Genomic DNA, 21,786 nt, shown 5'->3' with positions numbered 1-21,786 from the left:
GTGTATCGTACAGTCTACATCACAAACCCCTTACCATTGTAGCACGAAAGCAGCCATAGACAATACATAAGGAATGAGCATGGCTGTACTCCAATAAAACTTTATTTTCAGAGGGGAAGATGACAGCAGAACAGGAGGACCCTAGGCTTGCCCCGTCCCACAGATAAAACTAGATAATCGTCAAGTCATCCTAAATATCCCAGAAATTGATCTGAAGACTGGCAGAACAAACTTCACCAGTAAAGCAAGAGAAAAGGCCAAGAGAAGCGGGGGAGTGCATGGGGAAAATGAATCCCCATAGCAACTGGCTTGGAAGTAAGAAAGACCAAATCTCATGAGTTCTTGCAACCAGCAGGACTGAAAGTCGGGAGTTCTAAAGGTCAGTGGAGTTGGCTGGAATACAGCACGGAAGCTATGGTGGTTCCTCTTGGAGAGAAGGAAGGGCGAACAGTCCTCAGACACACAGCACGGATGGAAGAGGGATCTGAAGGGCCCCTGGGGCACAGAGTGGGGAGGTTAGCTGCTCATCTCAGAGCGTGTTCCAGAGAAGCAGTGATCATGGAGAGACCCCTCGGGGAACAAAGGAACTGGCAGGAGCCATTTCTCTTGCCCATCCTCGGCACTGACACAGAGACACCCACGGGAACCAGCCCAGTACCCACACTCATTACCTAACTTGCTTAGGTCAAGCCTCTCCCCAGCCCTGTGTTCCAGGAGAACCAACCAACCCAGTCACACTTGCCCAAATCCCAGGATGGCAGGCCCCTGTCCCCCCAAAAGCCAGTGCAAACCCTACCCACACTGCATCACGCCAGCCTGGAGGTTTTTAAGGCCTCGGTTCTGGTGGCAGTGATGACGGTTCCATTTCACAAGCAAACCAGAATACATCTAGTTTAAATGCACCACATCATGCCAGGAACCAAACACTGCCCACAACAGGCGAGGAGGGCCTCCGCAGAGGACTGGCCTGAAGGATAAAGTGTCCAGGACACACCTGCAGAGTGCTCACAAGCACACGCTGGAGACAGTTCCAGAAGTGCCAGGCCTTGGGGACCAGGAGACACTACAACAGCAGGGGACTGCAGGACCTCTTCTTCATAAGGCCATTACCCTCAAGAACAGATGTAGCTGATTTCCCCAACACGCATAAACAGGCACAGAGACTTAGACAAGATGAGAAGACAGAGGAATGTGTCCCAAATTAAAGAAAAGGATAATGCCACAGCCAGAGTTCTAACGGAAACAGAAGTGACACGCCCAACAGAGAATTTATTTATTTATTTATTTTTAAAGATTTTTATTTATTTATTTGACAGAGAGAGAGATCACAAGTAGGCAGAGAGGCAGGCAGAGAGAGAGGAGGAAGCAGGCTCCCCTCGGAGCAGAGAGCCCGATGCGGGGCTCGATCCCAGGACCCTGAGATCATGACCTGAGCTGAAGGCAGCGGCTTAATCCACTGAGCCACCCAGGTGCCCCCTTGATAGAGAATTTAAAGCAATGATCATAAAGATACTCATTGAACTTGAGAAGAGTAGAGGACAACACTGTGACCCTTGACCCAGAGAAAAGGAATAACATGGCAGAGTGAAATGAATTGATAGAATTAACAGCAGGATGAAAGGAGCAGAGGAAAGAATTAGTGATGTAGAAGACAGAGTAATGGAAAGTAATCAAGCTGAACAAAAGAGAGAAAAGACATGCAAATAAGAACAGACTTAGAGAACTCAGTGACTTCATCAAACGTTAACAACATTCCTATTATAGCAGTCCTGGAAGAGAAGGAGAGAGAGAAAGAAAAGGAGGCAGAGAATTTACTTGAAGAGATAACAGCTGAGTGGCACCAGGGTGGCTCAGTCAGTAAAGAATCCTACTGTAGGTTTTGGCTCATGTCATGGTCTTAAGGTCATGGGATTGAGCCCCAAGTCGGGCTCTGCACTCAGTGTGGAGTCCACTTGTCCCTCTCCCTCTCCTTGCCAGCGCATTCGCTCTCTCCCTCAAATAAGTAAATAAATAAAATCTTATTAAAAAAAAAAAAGAAAAGAATAGCTGAAAACTTCCCTAATCTGGGGAAGGGAAGAGATAACTAGATCCAGGAGGCACAGAGAACCCCCAGTAAAATCAACAAAAGCCGATCCACACCAAGCCATACTATAATTAGAATGGTAAAATATAGTGATAAGGAATAAATATTAAAAGCAGTAATACAAATGAAGACAGTTATGTAGAGAAAGGAAACCTCAAAAGGCTAGCCACAAATTTTTCAGCAGAAACTTTCCAAGGCAGAAAAGAGCGGCGTGCTATGGTCAAAGTGCTGAGTGGGAAACACATGCAGCCAAGAATACGCTTTCCAGCCAGGCTCTAATTCAGAATAGAAGGAGACGTAAGGAGTTTCCCAGACAAACAAAACCCACAGAAGTTCACAGCAACTAAACCAGCCTCACAAGTAATATTACAGGGGACTTTTTGAGTGCAAAGGAAAGACCAAAAATGGTTGTATGAGGGTAGGAAACACACAAGCAGTAAAAAGGAGTATTTCTGTAAAGAATTTGTCAAGGGGCACACAAAATAAAAGGATGTAAAACATGACACCCTATACCTACAAACGTGGGGAAGACAGGAGAAAAGACTGGGTTCAAACCTAAATGACCGTCCACTTAACAGAGACTACAATAGGACTAAAACGTTTGTACAAACTTAATTTTTGGTAAGCACAAATCAAAAACCACCAGCAAATATGCAAAGAACAAAGAGAAAGAAATCCAAATATATCTCTAAAGAAAACCAGCACACTATGAAAGAGAAAAAGGATGAGAGAAAAGCTTCAAAACAAGTGACAAAACAAATACTGAAATGGCAATAAATACGTATCTATCAGTGATGACAGGGAATGTACACGAACTAAATGCTCCACTCAAAAGACATAGTGTGACAGAATGGATTAAAAAACAAGACTCGTGTACATGCTGCCTATAAGAGACTCATTTTAGACCTAAAAGCACCTGCAAATTTAAAGTGAGAAGATGGAGAAATATTTATCAGGCAAAAAGAAAGCTGGAGTAGCAATACTTCTATTGGACAAAACAGACTTTAAAAGAAAGCCTATAAAAATTAACAAGTCAGGGAATGACAAATGCTGGCGAGGATGTGGAGAAAGGGGAACCCTCCTATACTGTTGGTGGGAAAGCATACTGGTGCAACCACTCTGGAAAACATCAGGAAGCTTCCTCAAAAAGTTGAAAATAGAGCTGCCCTATGACCCAGCAATTGCACTACTGGGTATTTACCCTAAAGATACAAACGTAGTGATCTGAAGGGATACATGCACCCCAATGTTTATAGCAGCAATGTCCACAATAGCCAAACTATGGAAAGAACCGAGATGTCCATCAGCAGATGAATGGATAAAGACAATGTGCTATATATACACAATGGAATACTATGCAGCCATCAAAAGAAATCTTGCCATTTGCGATGACATGGATGGAACTAGAGAGTATTATGCTGAGCGAAATAAGTCAATCAGAGAAAGACAATTATCATATGATCTCCCTGATATGAGGAAATTGAGAGGCAACATAGAGGGCTTGGGGGGTAGGAAAAGAATAAATGAAACAAGATGGGATCGGGAGAGAGACAAACAATAAGAGACTCTTAATCTCACAAAACAAACTGAGGGTTGCCAGGGGGAGGGTGGGTAGGGAGAAGGTGGTGGGGTTATGGACATTGGGGAGGGTATGTGCTATGGTGAGTGCTATGAAGTGTAAACCTGGTGATTCACAGACCTGTACCCCTGGGGCTAATAATACATTATATGTTAATAAAAAAAAAGAAAAGAAAAAAAAAAAGAAAGCCTATAATAATCAAAGAAGGACACTATAATAAAGGGGACAATCCAACAAGAATATATAACAATTGTAAATATTTATGCACCCGGGGCACCTAGGTGACTCAGTTAAGTATCCAACTCTTGGTTTGGGCTTGGGTCACAGTCTCAGGGTCAAGGGGCTGAGCCCCACGTTGGGCTCCTTGCTCAGCTCAGAGTCGGCTTGAAATTTTCTGTCTCTCCCTTTCTTTCTGCACCTCCCTCGCTCTTTAAAAAAATAAAATCTTTTTTTTTTTAAGATTTTATTTATTTATTTGACAGAGATTACAAGTAGGCAGATAGGCAGGCAGAGAGAGAGGAGGAAGCAGGCTTCCTGCTGAGCAAAGAGCCCAATTCGGGACTTGATCCCAGGACTCTGAGATTATGACCTGAGCCAAAGGCAGAGGCTTTAACCCACTGAGCCACCCAGGCGCCCCTAAAATAAAAAAAATCTTAAAAATATATATATTTATGCACCCAACACAGGAGCTCCCAAACACATAAAACAGTTAATAACAAACATAAAGGAACTAATCGATAATACCAAAGTAGTAGGGCACTTTAACATCTGACTTACATTGATGGATCGATTATCTGAACAGAAAGTCAACAAGGGAACAATGGCTTTGAGTGTTACCCTGGAACAGTATGACTCACAGTGTCTCTTAAACTAGTAAGAGATACATTGAGAACATTACATTCTAAAGCAGCAGAATACACATTCTTTTCAAGTCCACAGGGAACGTTCTGCAGAACAGATCACATATTAGGCCACAAAACAAGCCTCAACAAATTGAAAAGATCAGAGTCACACCATACATCTTTTCTCACCGCACTGCTATGAAACTAGAAGTCAACCCCAAGAAAAAATCTGGGAAGGGCACATGGACATGGAGGTTAAGTAACACGCTATTAAACAATGAATGGGTCAACCAGGAAATACAAGAACAAATTTCAAAAGTACATGGAAACAAACAAAAGTGAAACACCATGATTCAAACCTTTGAGACACAGCAAAAGCAGTCCTTAGAGGGCAGTATATGACAACAGGGTTTCTCCAGAAGCAAGAAAAAGCGCAAACAACTTAACCTTACACCTAGAGGAACTAGAAAAAGAACAACAAATGAAGCCTAAAGCCAGCAGAAGGAAGGAAAAAATAAAGATTCGGGCGGAAATAAATAATATAGAAACAAAATACACAATAGAACAGATCGATGAAACCAGGAGCTGGTTCTTTGGAAAAAAACAAAAAAAAAAACAAAAAAACAACCAATAAAATTGATAAATGTCTAGCCAGACTCATTGAGAAGAGAAAGGACCCGAATCACAAGCGAGAGAGGAGAAATAAAAACTAACCCTACAGAAATATAAATAATTGCAATGGTGTATTATAAAAAATAATATGCCGGGGCGCCTGGGTGGCACAGTGGGCTAAGTCTCTGCCTTCAGCTCAGGTCATGATCTCAGGGTCCTGGGATTGAGTCCCGCATCGGGCTCTCTGCTTGGCAGGGAGCCTGCCTTCTCCTCTCTCTCTCTCTGCCTGCCTCTCTGCCTACTTGTGATCTCTCTCTGTCAAATAAATAAAATCTTTAAAAAAAATAAAAAATAAAAAATAGAAAATAATATGCCAACAAACTGGACAACCTGGAAGAAATGGATAAATTCACAGGAACCTATAACCTACCAAAACTGAAGCAGGAAGAAACACAAAATTTGAACAGACCAATTACCGGCAAAGAAACCGAATCAGTAACAACAAAAACAATAAAAACTCCCAACAAACAAAAATCCAGAACCAGATGGCTTCACAGCTGAATTCTACCAAACATTTATTTTTTATTTTTTTAAAAGGTTTTATTTGAGAAACAGAGAGAGCACAAGCAGGCGGAGAGGCGGAGGGAGAGGGAGAAGCAGACTCCTCGTTGAGCAGGGAGCCTGACATAGGGCTCGATCCCAGCACCCTGAGATAGGACTTCAGCTGACGGCAGTCATTTCGCCGACTGAGCCACCCAGGCGCCCTCTGCCAAACATTTAAGGAAGAGTCAATATCTATTCTTCCGAAACTATTTCAAAAATTCGAAAAGGAAGGAAAACTTTGATTTATTCTGTGAGGCCAGCGTTATGACCCTGACACCAAAACCATATAAAGACACCACGAAAAAGAGAATTACAGGCCAGAATCTCGGATGAACACAGATGCAAAAATCCTCAACAAAATACTAGCAAGCCAGATCCAACAACACATTAAAATAATCATTCACTGTGATTAAGTGAGACTCATTCCTGGACTGCAAGAGTGATTCAATATTAACAAATCAATGTGATACAGCATATTGATAAGAGAAAGGATAACAACTATATTCTCATTTCAACAGATGCAGAAAAAGCACTTGACAAAGGACAGCATCCACTCATAATAAAACCCCTCAGGTGCCTGGGTGGCTCAGTTGTTAAGCATCTCCCTTCGGCTCAGGTCAAGATCCCAGGGGGTCCTGGGACCGAGCCCCACATCGGGCTCCCCCTCGGTGGGAAGCCTGCCTGCTTCTCCTTCTCCGACACCCCCTGCTTGTGTTCCCTCTCTTGCTGTATCTCTGTCAAATAAATAAATAAAATCTTGAAAAAAAAAAAAAAAACCCTCGAAGCAGGTTTAGAGGGAACATACCTCAACATAATAAAGGCTACGTAAGAAAAAACCCACAGCTGGTATCACCCTCCAAGGGGAAAAACGGAGCTTCCCCTCTAAGATGAGTAAGACAAGGATGCCCACTCTCACCATTTTTATTCAACATAGCACTGGAAGTCCTAGCCACAGTCATCAGACAACAAAAAGAAAAAAAAGCATCCAAATAAGTAAAAAAGAAGTAAAACTTTCAGTGTTGGCAGATGACACAATGCTACACACAAAAAAACTCAAAAGACAACAAAAAAACTGCTAGGATGGATCAACACATTCACAGGATACAAAATTAATCTATAGAAGCCTGTTGCATTTCTATACACCAATAATGATGAAGCAGAAAGATAAATGAAGAAAACAATTCCATTTACAACTGTACCCAAAATAATAAGATACCTAGGAATAAGCATAACCAAAGCAGTGAGAACCTGTACTCTGGAAACTGTAAACCACGGATGAAAGAAACCGAAGATGACACAAAGAAATGGAAAGACATTCCATCCACATGGATCGAAAGAACAAATACTGTTAAAATGTCCAGACCACCCAAAGCAATCTACAGATTTAATGCAGTCCCTATCAAAATACCAACAGCATTTTTCACAGAGCTAGAACGAGCCATCACAAAACTTGTATGGAACCACAAAAGACCCTGGGTAGCCAAAGCAACCTTAAGCAAAGCTGGAGGTGTCACAATTCTGAACTTCAAGTTATATGACATGGTGTAGTAATCAAAATAGTCTGGTACTGGCCAAAAACAGACGCTTTGGAGCGCCTGGGTGGTTCAGCGGGTTCGGCCTCTGCCTTCGGCTCGGGTCATTGGGCTCTCTGCTTAGGAGGGAGTCCACTTCCCCCTCTCTCTGACTGTCTCTCTGCCTACTTGTGATCTCTCTGTCAAATAAATAAATAAGATCTTAAAAAAAAAAACAAAAAATCACCAGACGCATACAGCAATAGAATGGAGAAACCAGAAATAAACCCACAATTACACGGTCAGTTCATCTGTGACAAAGCAGGAAACCTATCCAATGGGAAAAAGTCTCTTCGACAAATGGTGTTGGAAAAAGTGAACAGCTACATGCAAAAGAATGAAACCAGGCTGTTTTCTGACACCATACACAAATAAACTCAAAATGCATTAAAGACCTGAATGTGAGACCTGAAACCATAAAACCCTTGAAGAGAACACAGGCAGTAAATTCTCTGACATTGGCCATAGCAACATTTTTCTAGACATGTCCCCTGAGGGAAGGGAAACAAAAGCAAAAATAAACTATTGGGACCTCATCAAGATAAAAAGCTTCTGTACAATCAATGAAACAGTCAACAAAATAGTCAGCCTACTGAATGGGAGATGGTATTTGCAAATGACTTAGCTGAAAAAGGGTTAGTATTCAAAATATATAAAGAACGGATACAACTCAACACCCAAAAAAATAATCCAACTAAAAGTGGGCAGAAGATATGAACAGACATCTGTGCAAAGACCACATCCAGATGGCCAGCAGCAACATGAACAGATGCTCAACATCACTTATCACGGAAAGGCAAATCAAAACCACAATGAGGTATCACCTCACACCTGCCAGAATGCTAAAATCAAAAACACAAGAAACAACAAGTGTTGGTGAGGATGTGGAGAAAAAGGAACCCTCTTGCACTGTTGGTGGGAAAGCACACGGGTGCAGCTGGTGTGGAGAACAGTATGGAAGGTCCTCAAAAAGTTAAAAACAGGGGCACCTGGGTGGCTCAGTGGATTAAGTCTCTGCCTTCCGCTCAAGTCATGATCTCAGGGTCTTGGGATCGAGCCCCGCATTGGGCTCTCTGCGCAGCAGGGAGCCTGTTTCCCCATCTCTGCCTCTCTCTCTCTGTCAAATAAATAAATAAAATCTTAAAAAAAAAAAAAAAAGTGAAAAACAGAACTACCCTATGATCCGGTAATTGCACTAGTGGGTATTTACCCCAAAAATACAAAAACACTAATTCAAAGGGATACATACACTTGTTTGTTTACTGCAGCATTATCTACAATTGCGAAATTACAGAAGCAGCCCAGGTGCCCATCAGCAGATGAACGGATAAAGACGTGGTGTATATACACAGTGCAAAAAAGAAGAATGAAATCTTGCCTTTCGTAACAACATGGATGGATCTAGAGAGTATAATGCTAAATTAAATAAGTCAGTCTGAGAAAAACTAATACCATATGATTTCACTCGTATGTGGAGTTGAAGAGGCAAAACAAACAAGGAAAGGAAAAGAAAAGAGAAACAAACCAAGAAACAGACTCAAATATACAGAACAAACTGGTGGTTGCCAGAGGCGAGGCAGGTAGGGGAAGGGAAAGCAGGTGATGGGCATTTAGGAGCGCATTTATCACGACGAGTACCAAGTATGGAATTACACAACTACTAGATTACATACCTGAAACTAATATAAAAAAAAAGTTAGACATTTTAAATACTAATTGCCACATGTCAAAAATATATATATATATATACCAGTATATCAATATACCAATTGTGTCAGATTCCTAATGGCCCAAACATATCCATTCATCCCTTCTTCCTTACTAAAAGGATCCTGGTTTTGTTTGATTTTGCTCAGTTACACTTCCTTTATCTCTACTGTTATTCACAGTGGTTGCATGATCCTGTTCTAGCAATGAGATGTACAGAGAAATCCACGGTTGGAACTTCTGGAAAGCTACTGTTTTACCAGTAAAAGAGGCCTCTGCCCTTCTCATCTTTTCTGCTTAGAATTTGCACACAATGGCTGACAGTGCGGCCACCACCTCCTGGTGGGACTGGAAACTAGAAGGGAGACTTCCCTGCTGCCCTGGACAGGTTATTTCCAAACTGCTTATCATGAGAAAAAAAAAAAAAAATTCCTCAATTGGTTAAGCCATCACAGTTGGGGTCCTGTTACACATGGACTGATGTAATCCCAATAAAATGGTCAATACAATAAACGAAAAATACACATGATCACTCTTTAGTTACAACTAAATTAACCTACTCGTTAATTCCAAAGGAAAACCGACAGAGATCATACCTTAATAGTAGCATTCAATTTCATACCACATCGGTAGGTCCTTGCTATCTGTGGAGTGAGATGGATTTCCTTGGTAAGTTGTCTCCATTTTCTGCACTCGGGTTTTGTACACTGAACCTAGATGGAAAGCAATATGTCAAGGTCAGTGACTTGGCTAATCTTGAGCTGGCAGGGCCATCCTCCGCCACTCGCTCTGCCATCTTTCCCACAAGATCTGACCAGCCTTTTTTACTTCTAAGTACTTTTTCCTCCCCCTTCTATCACCATCACCCATATAATCCACGTTTACCCCATTGGGGTAACGACTTCTGATTCAATACTAGCTCAGGCAGCAGGAAAGCGCAAAGGGGCTCTGAACACTGTGGTCAGAAAGGCTTTCCAGCTCTAACCTAAGGAAATGATCAAGAATTAAATTTAGTCAAAAAGTATCACAGAAATGCAGTGTGATATTCTGAATGGGATCCTGGAACAGTAAGGAGGACAAAACTGACGAAATCCAACTGAAGTCGGTAATGTTGTTATTAGTACCGTACCAATGGTAATTTCTGAGCTTTACACTATGGTTGGTGGATGGTAACATTAGAAGAAACTGGATGGAGGATATATGGGAATTCTCTGTTACTATCCTTATAACTTTTCTGTAAATTTTAGATTCCAAAATATAAGCTTTTCTTTTAAAGTGTGCAGATATGCATAAGGAAAAAATTAAGATGGATGCCTACTTCACACATGTACAAAAATTAACTCAAAATGGGGGTGCCTGGGTGGCTCAGTTGGTTAAGCATCTGACACTTGGATTCGGCTCAGGTCTTGGGTTGTGAGACTGAGCCTTGTGTCAGGCTCTGGACTTGGTGGGGAGTCTGCTTGAGACTCTCTCCCCCTCTCCCTCATCTCTCCTCCTGCTTATGTGAACTCTCTCTCTCAAAAAAAATTAACTCAAGATGGATCAAACATCTAAATGAAGGCCTGAAGTGATAAAAATCTTAGAAGAAAAGATCTTCGTGATCTCAGACTTGGCCAGATTCTTGGATAGAACACCAAAAGCACAAAGAGCAAAAGAAAAAACAGATAAACTTCAAAATAAAAAATTTTGCACATCAAAAAACTATCAAGAAGTGAAAAGACAACCTATAGAAGAAAATATTTGCAAGTCATATATCACAAGGGTTTAGGATCCGGAACATATAAAGAACTCCTACAATTCAATACTGAAAGATATAAACAACCCAACTAAAAATGGGTTGTTTAGGGGCGCCTGGATGCCTCAGTTCTTAAGTGTCTGCCTTTGGCTCAGGTCATGATCCCAGGGTCCTGGGATCCTATCCCACATCAGGCTTATTGCTCAACGGGAAGCCTGCTTCTCCCTCTCTCACGCCCCCTGCTTGTGTTCCCCCTCTCACTGTCTCTCTCTGCCAAATAAATAAAATCTTTAAAAATAAATAAATAAAAATGGGTTGTTTAAAAAAGATGCTTTTATTTATTTTTCTTGTCTGATTGCTGCATAAAGAAATAAAAGGCATCCAAATTGGTAAGGAAGAAATAAAACCATCGCTATTGGCAAATGACATGATACTATATATAGAATACTCTAAAGAACCCACCAAAAAACTTTTAGAATAAATGAATTCAGGAAAGTTTCAGAACATAACATTAATATATAGAATCAGTCGTGATTCTACACACTAATAATGAAGTGGCAGAAAAGAAATTAAGAAAACAATCGCATTTATCATTACACCAAAAAGAATAAAAATACCTAGGCATAAGCTTACCCAAGAAAGTGAAAGACCTGTACTCTGAAAACTATAAGACGTTAACAAAAAGAACTAAAGATGACACAAAAGGAATGATATACCATGCTCATGGAATAGTAACAGTAATACTGTTAAAATGTCCGTACTACCCAAAGCAATCTACCGATTTAATGCAATTCCTATCAAAATACCAAAAGCATTTTTCACAGAACTAAAATAATCCTGAAATTTGTATGGAACTATGAAAGACCTCAAACAGCCAAAGCAGTCTTGAGAAAGAACCAAGCTGGAGGCATCACAATCCCAGATTTCAAGATAAACAACAAAGCTGTAGTCATCAAAACACTATGGTACTGGCACAAAGACATAGAGGTCAATGGAACAGGAGAGAGAGCTCAGAAATAAACCCATATTTATACGATCAATTAATCTACAACGGGGATGCAAGAATATACAATGGGGGAAAGGACAGTCTCTTCAATAAATGGTGCTGAGAAAACTGAACAGCTACATACAAAAGAATAACACTGGACCACTTTCTCTCACCATACACAAAATAAACTCAAAAATGGATGAAAAGATCTAAATGTGAGACCAGAAACTGTAATACTTCCAAAAGGAACCATGGGCAATGAAGTTCCTGGACATGGGCCTTAGCAACATATTTATGGATAGGTCTCCTGAGGCAAGGGAAACAAAAGCAAAAATAAACAACTGGGACTATATCAAAAGAAAAAGCTTTCTCACAGTGAAAAAACTATCAGTAAAACCCAAAGGCAACCCAGTGAACAAAAGACATCAGCAAATGATATATCCAGTAAAGAGTTCATATCCAAATTATATAAAGAACTTCTACAACTCAATACCCAGAAAACAAATAATCTGATTAAAAATGGACAGAGGACCTGAATAGACATTTTTCCAAAGAACACCTACAGCTGGCCAAGAGACCCATGAAAAGATGCTCAACATCACGCATCATCAGGGAAATGCAAATCAAAACCACAATGAGATCACCTTACACCTGTGAGAATGGCTAGTATTAAAAAGACAAGAAATAATTAGTATTGGTGAGAATGTGGAGGAAAAGAAACACTCGTGCATTGTTGGTAAGAATGCAAATTGCTGCAAACACTGGAAAACATACGGAGTTTCCTCAAAAAATAAAAAATAGAATCACCATATGATCCATCCAGTAACTCCACTCCTGACTATCTACCCAAAGAAAGCAGAAACACTAATTTGAAAAGATACACGTGCCCTATATTTACTGTAGCGCTATCTAACATAGCCAAGATATGAATGCAGTCCAAGTGTCCACCAAGAGATGAATATAAAAGAAGTGGTATACACACACAACGGAATATTACACAAACCTAGAGAAGAATGAGATTTTGCTATTTGTCACAGCATGGATGAACTTAGAGAACACTGTATTAAGTGAAACAAATCAAAAATAAATACCACAGGATTTTGGGTATATGTGGAACCTCAAAAACAAATGAACAAAAAAGCAAAAGAGACTCTTAATGACAGAACAAACTGGCTAGAAGGGAGGGGTGAAACAGGTAAGAGCAACTAAGAGCTACAAACTTCCAGTTACCGATTAATTAAAAAGTCACAGAAACAAAAAGTATAGCGCAGGGAATATAATCAGTAATTTTTTTAAAATGGACAAAAGACTTGCACAGACATTTCTCATTACAAAAACGTGAATCAAAACCACAATGAGATACTTCTGCCAGGGGTATCTATCACTGATGCCTACCACGATAGCTAGAATCAAAATAATGGGAAACAAGAGTTGGTGGACATGTGCTGAAATTTGAACCGCTACACAGTGCTGCTGGGAATGGAGACTGTGTAGCAGTTTGCAATGGAAAAGAGTCTGGCAGTCCCTCAAAGGGTTAAACAGTTACCATACAACCCAGTAGTTTTATTGCTAGGTATATGCAAAACAGAACTGAAAAGAGGTATTCAAATATTCATGCACAAATGTCCACAGGAGCAACTGTATGCAATAACTAAGAAATGAAAGCAACCCAAATGTCCAACAACGAATCCATCCAATGGAACAGTACCCATGAAAAGGAATGAATTACAACACAGATGAACTTCAAAAACATGATACCACGTGAAAGAAGCTGGTCATAAAAGGTCATATGCTGTATGATTCCTTCATATAAAACATCCAAAATAGGTATCTCACAAAGACAAAGATCGGTGGTTGCCAGGGGTTAGGGGAGAGGGAACGGAAGGTGACTATTCGATGCGCACAGGCTTCCTCTGTGAAAGGTGAAGATGCCTTGGAATTACCATTTGGTTGCACAGTATTATCAATGTACTAAATGGCATTAAATCGTGCACTTGAAAATGGTTACTTTGGGGGCACCTGACTAGCTCAGGCAAGAGCTTGAGATTCTTGATCTTATGGTCATGAGTTCGAGCCCCATGTTGGGTGTACAGAGTACTTAAAATAATAAAACTTAAAAAAAAATAGTTAAGTTTATGTTATGTGAACTTTGCATTGATAAAAAAAAATTTTAAGTGTGTAAAAGAGAAGCTCAAAATTACCTATATTTTAAAAGTTAGCATTTACTAAATAACATAGTTACCTAATAGATACAATCACTAAATCATATTGTCAAAGAATGGCTAAATGGAAAAGTAAAATTAAATCGATAAACTAAAAGCTACAAAAAATTACACACGAAGTGTGATTTTCGACCTAACTAGGATCTGTACTCTTCTTCTTTGTACTATGTGAATTACCAACGTTTCCAACAGAAATTCAAAAAATGTGATGTTTTAACAGACCCAGAAAGAAGAGTAAGTGTAGTAACAGAAAGATTTCCTAAAAATCAGTCATGTCATCCATTCCTGCCTTTTGCCCCACAGATGTTTTCCAGGACAATACACCGTTACACTTTTTACCCAGTAGGGGAGCTGCTGGTCCGCCATGAAAGCTTTGGGACTAGGTTCGGTTTTTCCATTGCTAGTCCATATTTTTTTCCAGGCCATGTATTTGTCATATCCGTCCTTATGGCTGAAAAGAATAAAAATAAATATATCAAGCTAGAAGTTCACCAGGGTTTCCAAACAGGAGGCAGGTCAGCAAGTGTTCTGTAAAGGATTTAACCGGCGGTATCACAAAGAGAGGGCACGTTATCTCAGCCCCCATCAAACGGGAGGTCAGGAAGGGTGCATTCCTTCTAGTTTAGGATAGAAAACTAGGAAGACAGGACGGCTCCCCGTTTGTCTGGCACCCCACAGTTCTCAGCCTCCTCCTGCAAATCTCTGCATCGCTGGCCCCAGGCACGGTCACAGAACAGCAGAGCAGGGTCCAGATTTTTCAGAACCTGCAGACTAGAACCTCACGGCAGGTGCCTTCTGAGCCCCGAATGTGCTCACACATAGCACCCACACACCCCCCGCTGCATGAGAGTTCTGCACAGCTGTCGTGGGCTCAGACACAGCTGAAAGGGTGGAAAAATTCAGTAACCCCGGGGGCTCCTTCTGCAGGCTCCCCCCCCCCCAGCCATATCCCCTCCGCCACGCAAGCTCCAGCAATTAGGGAACAAACCTTCGGTAGTAATGGTCAAAGCATTCATTACAGAAATGCTCCCCACAGGAGAGGTGATACCAACGGGACGTGTAGCCGTTTTTGGCACATCTGAAAATAGCAAAAAATGTGCGGCTTTGGTAATGAGTAAGCATTCCTTTTTCAAAACAAGTCTTAAGCACATCCTAGGAGCCCATTTTGCACCATGTCCACTTAGAATCCTAACAGCTGAGAGTGGATGACGGGGAAACTTAAAAAGATGTCAGATCCACAATAAAACTGACGGAGGCACAGGGACTTAAAGACCACCAGTACCTAACCCAGCCGGCTGCAACCACGAGGGCACGAGGCTCAGAAGTTTTATCCAGACTCCCCCAGGGCAATGAGTTTTAGGACATGAAAAGGAGTGTCGCTATGCTTGCTGCAAGCAGCAAGGGTACAAAGGAGACAAGGACAGTTTCCAGCAGGAACATATGGCCCAACACTGAACCGCCAGCTGCAATCCGACCATCAAACAGGCTCTCCAGCGACCAGAACCTGTCGTCACACGGCCATGAACGTAGCCAAGGAAGGAGCTCTGAGGCCACTGTGAACACTCACACCACCACCTCTCTGTGCTTAAAAAATAAAAATGGGGGGGGGGGGGGCGCCTGGGTGGCTCAGTGGGTTAAAGCCTCTGCCTTCTGCTCAGGTCGTGATCCCAGGGTCCTGAAATCAAGCCCCACGGCGGGCTCTCTGCTCAGCACGGAGCCTGCTTCCCCTCCTCTCTCTCTGCCTGCCTCTCTGCCTACTTGTGATCTCTGTCAAATAAATAAATAAAATCTTTTAAAAATAATAAAAAATAAAAATGGGATTTGTTTTCCAGGTTTTATTGACTTGGAAGCCTTCACTGAAGATTTTTCTCGGGACGTCAAAGGTGATGCTTGGGTTGTCCCCATAAAAAGGACAAGAGTGAAGGGGGTTTCCTGGTGTCAGGGAGACCTGTTTGTGTCTGCTGGAAGAGGAAGGATGTTTTCTGAGGGGAGGAGCAGCGCAGGGAAAGTGACATGTGCTGGTCCCCACGGGGAGCCCAGGGTCCTCTGCACTGCATCCCTCCCTTGAACCCCCTCCCACCGTCAACCCCCAGGAGAGGACAGCCAACAGCGGGCAGGACCAGGGACACTGACGGCAGCTGCTGAGAGCTGCTCTGACTAGGTCTCCGGTGGAGGGGGAAGCACCCAGGAGGGTGTGGGACGCAGAAATGCGGGACGAGTCTCTATTCTTAGATGACTTACAGTAGCTCTATCTATCTTTAGGGAAACGATCTTACAGGCTGAGCCTCCCACCAGGAATGCTCTCCCGGGCAGGGCGGGGAGGCCGAGCGGGGCCTGCCACACAGACCTTTCCGAAGCGCTTGCAAAGCACACGGGACACGCTACGGTGCAGCCCGACTTCTCACATCTCCTGTATTTCTTCTCTGACCCACCATCCTCGTCCTCATCTGTCGTCTCCGTTGCTTTCTTCTTCGCCTGAGGAAGAACCAGCTGAGGTTACAAGATTTCCCCAGAACAGCCCCCGGGGGGAAGAAGGTGGAAGGTTCAGGACGGAAAGAACCTTCACCTTGTGAAGATCAACAACACCCTGCCAGTAGGTGAGGGGTTGAGAATGCGGCAAATTCCTTGAGACGGCAGGGCAGTGTGCAAATAATTCAGACTTGCTGCAGACACAGAAGCAGCGCCTGAACAACAGCTCCCTGAAGACAGGGCGAAAATGCGAGCTACGAAACGCTGAGGCTTTCTTGGGGAAAAGGTGTACCAGTCAAAACAACAGCCACTCTCAAATCAAAAAAATCAAAAAATTTTTTAAAGATGTTATTTGTTTACTCGAGAGAGAGTGAGAGAGAGCATGAGCCCGGCGTGGGGGGTGATGGTGGAGAGGGAGAAACAGACTCCCCGCTGAGCAGGGACCCTGACACGCGACTCGATCCCAGGACCCTGACATGAAGAAGGCAGACCTTTCACCAACTGAGGCACCCAGGCGCCCCAAGACTCTTCTTTCTTTAATTAGAGCAGTCACATCCTTTCAGTACTGCAGTTTAAAAAAAATGGAATAATTTTTATTTTTTTAAGTTTCTGTATTTTTTTTAAAGGATTTTATTTATTTATTTGACAGACAGAGATCACAACTAGGCAGAGAGCAAGGAGGAAGCAGGCTCCCTGCTGAGCAGAGAACCCGATGCAGGGCTCAATCCCAGGACCCTGGGATCATGACCTGAGCCGAAGGCAGAGGCTTTAACCCACTGAGCCACCCAGGCGCCCCAAGTTTATGTATTTATTTAAGTCCTCTCTATTCACAGCACAGGGCTGCTCACAACCCCAAGGTCAGGAGTGAAACACTCTTCTGACTGATCCAGCCAGGTGCTCCCAAAAGCTAAATAATTTTAGAAAAAGAGTTACATCATTCAATATTTTTCTTAAAAAAAAAAAAAAAAGCCCTAGAAAAGGGATGGCAGCAAGTAACCTGCCAAGAGCAGCCAACGGGCTACACGCTGAAGTCCACATTCCTGTGAATGACGCCAAGCCCAGCACGATCTGGCCTCAGCTCACATCCTGGGAGCAACCACGCAGCTGTGGTTCTCTGAACGGCTCACACTGATTCACACTCTCTGCCCCTGTCTTTGCCACGTCCTCTGCCAGACACACTTTTTTCCTACATTCTCTCACTTTACACACCACGCTGTGATTGTTCCATGAGGAATTTCTCCGCTAGGCTGTTAAGTTCCTTGAGGACTGAAAATGTACCTTTTCATCGCTAATACTTCAGCCCCAATCTTTCTCACGCTGTGGGGCACCGGGCTGGCTCAGTCAGTGGAGCGTGCAACTCGTCATCTCAGGGTTGAGAGTTCAAGCCCCATGCTGGGTGCAGAGATGACTTAAAAATAAATAAACTTGGGGCACCTGGGTGGCCACGTTGGAGAAGCTGCCAACTCTTGATTTCAGCTCAGGGCCATGAGATCAAGCCCTGTGCAGGGGCTCTGCTGGGGCGTGGAGCCTGCTCAGAATTCTCTGTCTCCTCCTCCTCTTCCTTTGCCCTCCGTCTCACGCCTGCTTGTATTCCTTCTCTAAAAACACACAAAACCCAACAGGTGCACTGATGAACGAATGAATTCATACCTGCCTACCGGAGCTCCTCAAAGGCAGGCTATCCGGGGAATGATCAAAAGATGCTTTTTTCTTTGTCCTCCTCCGTGGTGTTGCCATTGTTTCAGAAAATCTTCAAAAACAAAATGAAATCAAATAACTAAACAATAATACTTGCAGCACTCTGGAGCAAAGTTATTGTGTGGTTTCCCAGGTAAGAGCATATGCTCTGCAGTCAGCCTGCCTAGTGTGAAGCCACTGCTTTCAAGGTCCTTAATCTAAGACCAAGCCTCAGTGTTCCCATATGTAAAATGGGCACAGGTGTGTACTCTAGCATGGTGTAAAGAGTAAGATTATTTAAAGCACCAGACCTAGCATACTATAAGTACTTAATAAATGCTGTCCATTCGTAGTATATACATTTAAAAATATAAAAATAAGAACCACCACACAGATGACCAATAAACCAATTATACTGTTTCTAAACTTCAGTGAGTGAAAACACCTGGTCTTCGTCTGTTCCTCTCCCTCTGTGTCTTCTCAGTAGCACCTGAAATTTGATCTTATTATACTTTACAAAGAAAACTCACTTGCCCCCTCTCAGTACAATCTCAGGCGCACTGTCCAGTCACTACTGAATTTAGGAATCTGGGTTAGACAGTCACTGATATCTTCTACTAGAAAAATTTACCATCTTTCAAACTGGTTTAACAACAGCACAGTTAAATAAGCATTAAGAACTAAAAGCTGTAAGAAAAGTCATGCATAGTAACCATGAAAGATTAAGTATTGAATTAGTATTTCTCAATTAAATAGAAAATAAAAATGCTTACCATAAGTATGCAATAACATAGATTTTACAATCATCACAATTCCTTCCCTGATCTGTGCATTTACTACACACACACACACACACACACACACACACAATAACATGAGAATAGGACATACCTATGGGTAAGGAATTTGAAAGTGGGAAAGTGTTATAAGTTACAAATTCAACAAATATTATCTTCACCTTGGAGAAAAGCTTGGAGGTCCTTGCAATCCTACTGTTTTGTATCCGTGAGTTGTATCAACATTCATAAGAGCATTTTCCATGGATTATTAACATCACATATGAAAACTTCCTTCCCCACCTACACTGACTTTGAGAAATCCTGACATTGGTGGTAAAGAGGGCCTTCCTCTAACTCGGTCTTCACTTTCTCAATACCACTAATTTAGTTATGAACACAAAAACCCTATACATGTTCTGAAATGCATTAGAGTTAAGCATTAGGTAAGTTGCCTTTTGGTTCTATACCACTCCTTATACTGGATAAAGCACCCCTGATGTAAACGGAACTACTGTGTACCTGTAATTCTTACACCCAAAGGCTTTCTGGATCACATTTATGTTTTCAAAAGGCTGTCTAATCTAACAAATCTCTTTATATAATTCATATATTCCACGTTATTCATAAAATGAGCCACAAAGCACATGTAAATATATATATGCGTGTGTATATATACACATACATAATATATATAAATGCATACTATGTGTAAGGATTGCAGCAAAAATATTTGAGTCTAATGTGGGGTTTGGGAGCATAAATATAACCAGCCTCGTTTCATGCAACATTTGGCCCTGTCATGTAGGAATACTGGCAACTCAAAAGAAAGCATAGTTTCCGGAAATTTCAACAAACATTTTAATCCAAATGTGTACTGGAAAATATTTATTTAATTGCAATGAAGAATTATATAATTCAAGAAACAAAGAGGAAAGGAAAACGTTAACTATAAAAGCCACTGTTAAATCTGTGTTGTCTAGGAAAAACATAAGGTTTTTTTAGTGTTCATACACTTTCACCTTTAATTATATAATTCACAGTGATATTCCCTCAACCTTTTATTTTATTTATTTGACAGAGAGCGATCACAAGTAGGCAGAGAGGCAGGCAGAGACAAGTGCTAACAAACTAGCATACTCCAAGTGCTCTCCCCTTGTTTTTCAAACTGATAAACACACCTAACTAAATATAACCAATCTGTTTTATGTTCAGTATCATTATATAAGCACACCTCCTCTTAATTTTAAGTGCGTAGCTTTGGTTTTCTTTTAAAGTGACAAAAAAGAAGAAAAAAAGTGAGTTTTTTGGGGGGGGAGATAAATATATACGTGGATATAGCAATGTCTCGATTTCTATTTTAATAATTCCCAGGGTTTTTTCTGAAGTAGCTTATTGGTCATTTGATTAAAAAACAAAAACAAAAACACCACTCAGAATTCACAAAAACATGAATCCAAAAGACTTCAGGCCGGAATAAAAATGTAGAATGTCACCAGCATCATGTCTAAAAATGAGACAAACTACCAGAAACTTCTTCAGAGACAACAAAAACAAGAATTTCCCTCCGGGCCGCTGAAAACACGGCAGGACTGGCACCTTATCGTACCCACGCTAACCAAGTTTCCCGAAATATGGACCCCGTTCAACTGCCTGAATGCCTTTCTGACGACTTTCTGTGCTGGAAAGGCAATTTCATTACTGATGGTCATTTTCTCCTGTATCTCCTGAAGGCAACTTCCCTCCCGCCCCTTCTTCCACTACAAGACATTAAAAACAACAAACCAAAACAAAAGCAGAAACATCGACCGAACAAGACGCAGCAGCCCTGAGCGGTGCGCGTACCTGCAGGGAGAGGGGCTCCCCACGTGGAGCGGTCTGGGGACGCCCGCCCCCCACCCCAGGGAGGGCTGGGCCTCCATCTGGCTCGGTTCCACATTACGGAACCTTAACTTTCTACAGCTGGGCCTGCCTCTCTTCCTTCCTCTTTCACCTGCCAGCTGCCGGGCTGCTGACGAGCAGCCCCGGTAATCGGGCCGCCCCCTCCCGGCCCCCGGGCCCGCAGGAGTCACCCCAGCAACCGGGCAATGCCGCTAGCGTCCGAACGCGTGGTGGCCGCGCCGAAGCGTCCCTACTCCACCTGCGCGGCGGGGCGGGCTCCTCGCCGCCGCACCTCGGCTGGGAAGAGCCAGCCTGGGAGTTCCCACCCCCGGACCGCGGGCTCTCCGCCGGTCGCACGCACTCCCCAGGTGACGGGGCTCTGACAGTCCCCGGGAGGGAGCTCCCACGTTCCCGGCGCCGGCGGCAGCCGCCTCGCCCTCCGAAGCGCTTTCTCGTCTCTTCCCCGAAGTCGGAGAAGCAACAGCCTCCGGGGCTCACCTTCGCGCCCGAGAGGTGCGCGGAGTCGGGAGAAGGCGCCGCTGCACAGAAAGGAGGCACTGGAGGGGCGTGCTGGGAGACCCTCAAAGCCCGCGCCGGGTCGGGGAACCCCGTGGCCGCTACACGCCAGCCCAGGAATCCCCCCTCCTCCCTCAGACCCCGCACCCCCTATCTAATCCCGGGAGGGCGGGGGCAGCCCCCGGTGCACCGCTGCACCTCCCACCCGGCCAAGGGGCGCCGCACAGACAGAGAAGGGCAGCCTGCACCCCAGCCAAGCCGCTTTGTGCGGAGCTGTCACCCGAAATCCGCCGCCGCCCCCGCGCCCGCCCCCGGAGCCTCGTGCCCCGCACCTGGGAGCGCGGGCGAGACGCTGAGCGCCGCCCGGGGCTGCCGGCGCCCCTCCGGAGCCGCGCGCCGCGCGCACAGGACAGCAGGATCCGCGCCGCGAGCCGCAGCCCCCGCTCGGCCGCCGCCGCCGCCGCCGCCGCTTCCGCCCCTGTCACGGCGTGACCCGGGGTGGGAGGAGCCGGCGGGACCAGGGAG

The 21,786-nt window shown here is 43.4% G+C and overlaps 1 protein-coding gene across 2 annotated transcripts in view; it reads right to left on the bottom strand.

Moving 5' to 3' along the window:
* Positions 1–21,786, bottom strand: part of KDM1B (lysine demethylase 1B) — a 97,470-nt gene that overhangs the window by 38,622 nt on the left and 37,062 nt on the right. Inside the window, exons 1-6 of one of the 2 annotated variants that reach the window (XM_046005455.1) lie at positions 21,594–21,715; positions 18,062–18,161; positions 16,290–16,417; positions 14,931–15,020; positions 14,282–14,393; positions 9,594–9,710 (exon numbers count right to left, since the gene is read on the bottom strand). In XM_046005455.1, coding sequence (XP_045861411.1) covers positions 9,594–9,710; positions 14,282–14,393; positions 14,931–15,020; positions 16,290–16,417; positions 18,062–18,148 — 534 coding nt within the window. In that variant the 5' untranslated portion in view covers positions 18,149–18,161; positions 21,594–21,715. Of the gene's footprint in view, positions 1–9,593; positions 9,711–14,281; positions 14,394–14,930; positions 15,021–16,289; positions 16,418–18,061; positions 18,162–21,593; positions 21,716–21,786 lie in introns of those variants that run through there. The other variant, XM_046005457.1, reaches the window with a different exon arrangement.

Source organism: Meles meles, chromosome 5, assembly GCF_922984935.1.
Source record: "Meles meles chromosome 5, mMelMel3.1 paternal haplotype, whole genome shotgun sequence".
NCBI classification, from domain to species: domain Eukaryota; kingdom Metazoa; phylum Chordata; class Mammalia; order Carnivora; family Mustelidae; genus Meles; species Meles meles.
Note: the sequence above shows the minus strand (reverse complement) of the source record. Positions and strands in the feature narration are given on the sequence as shown.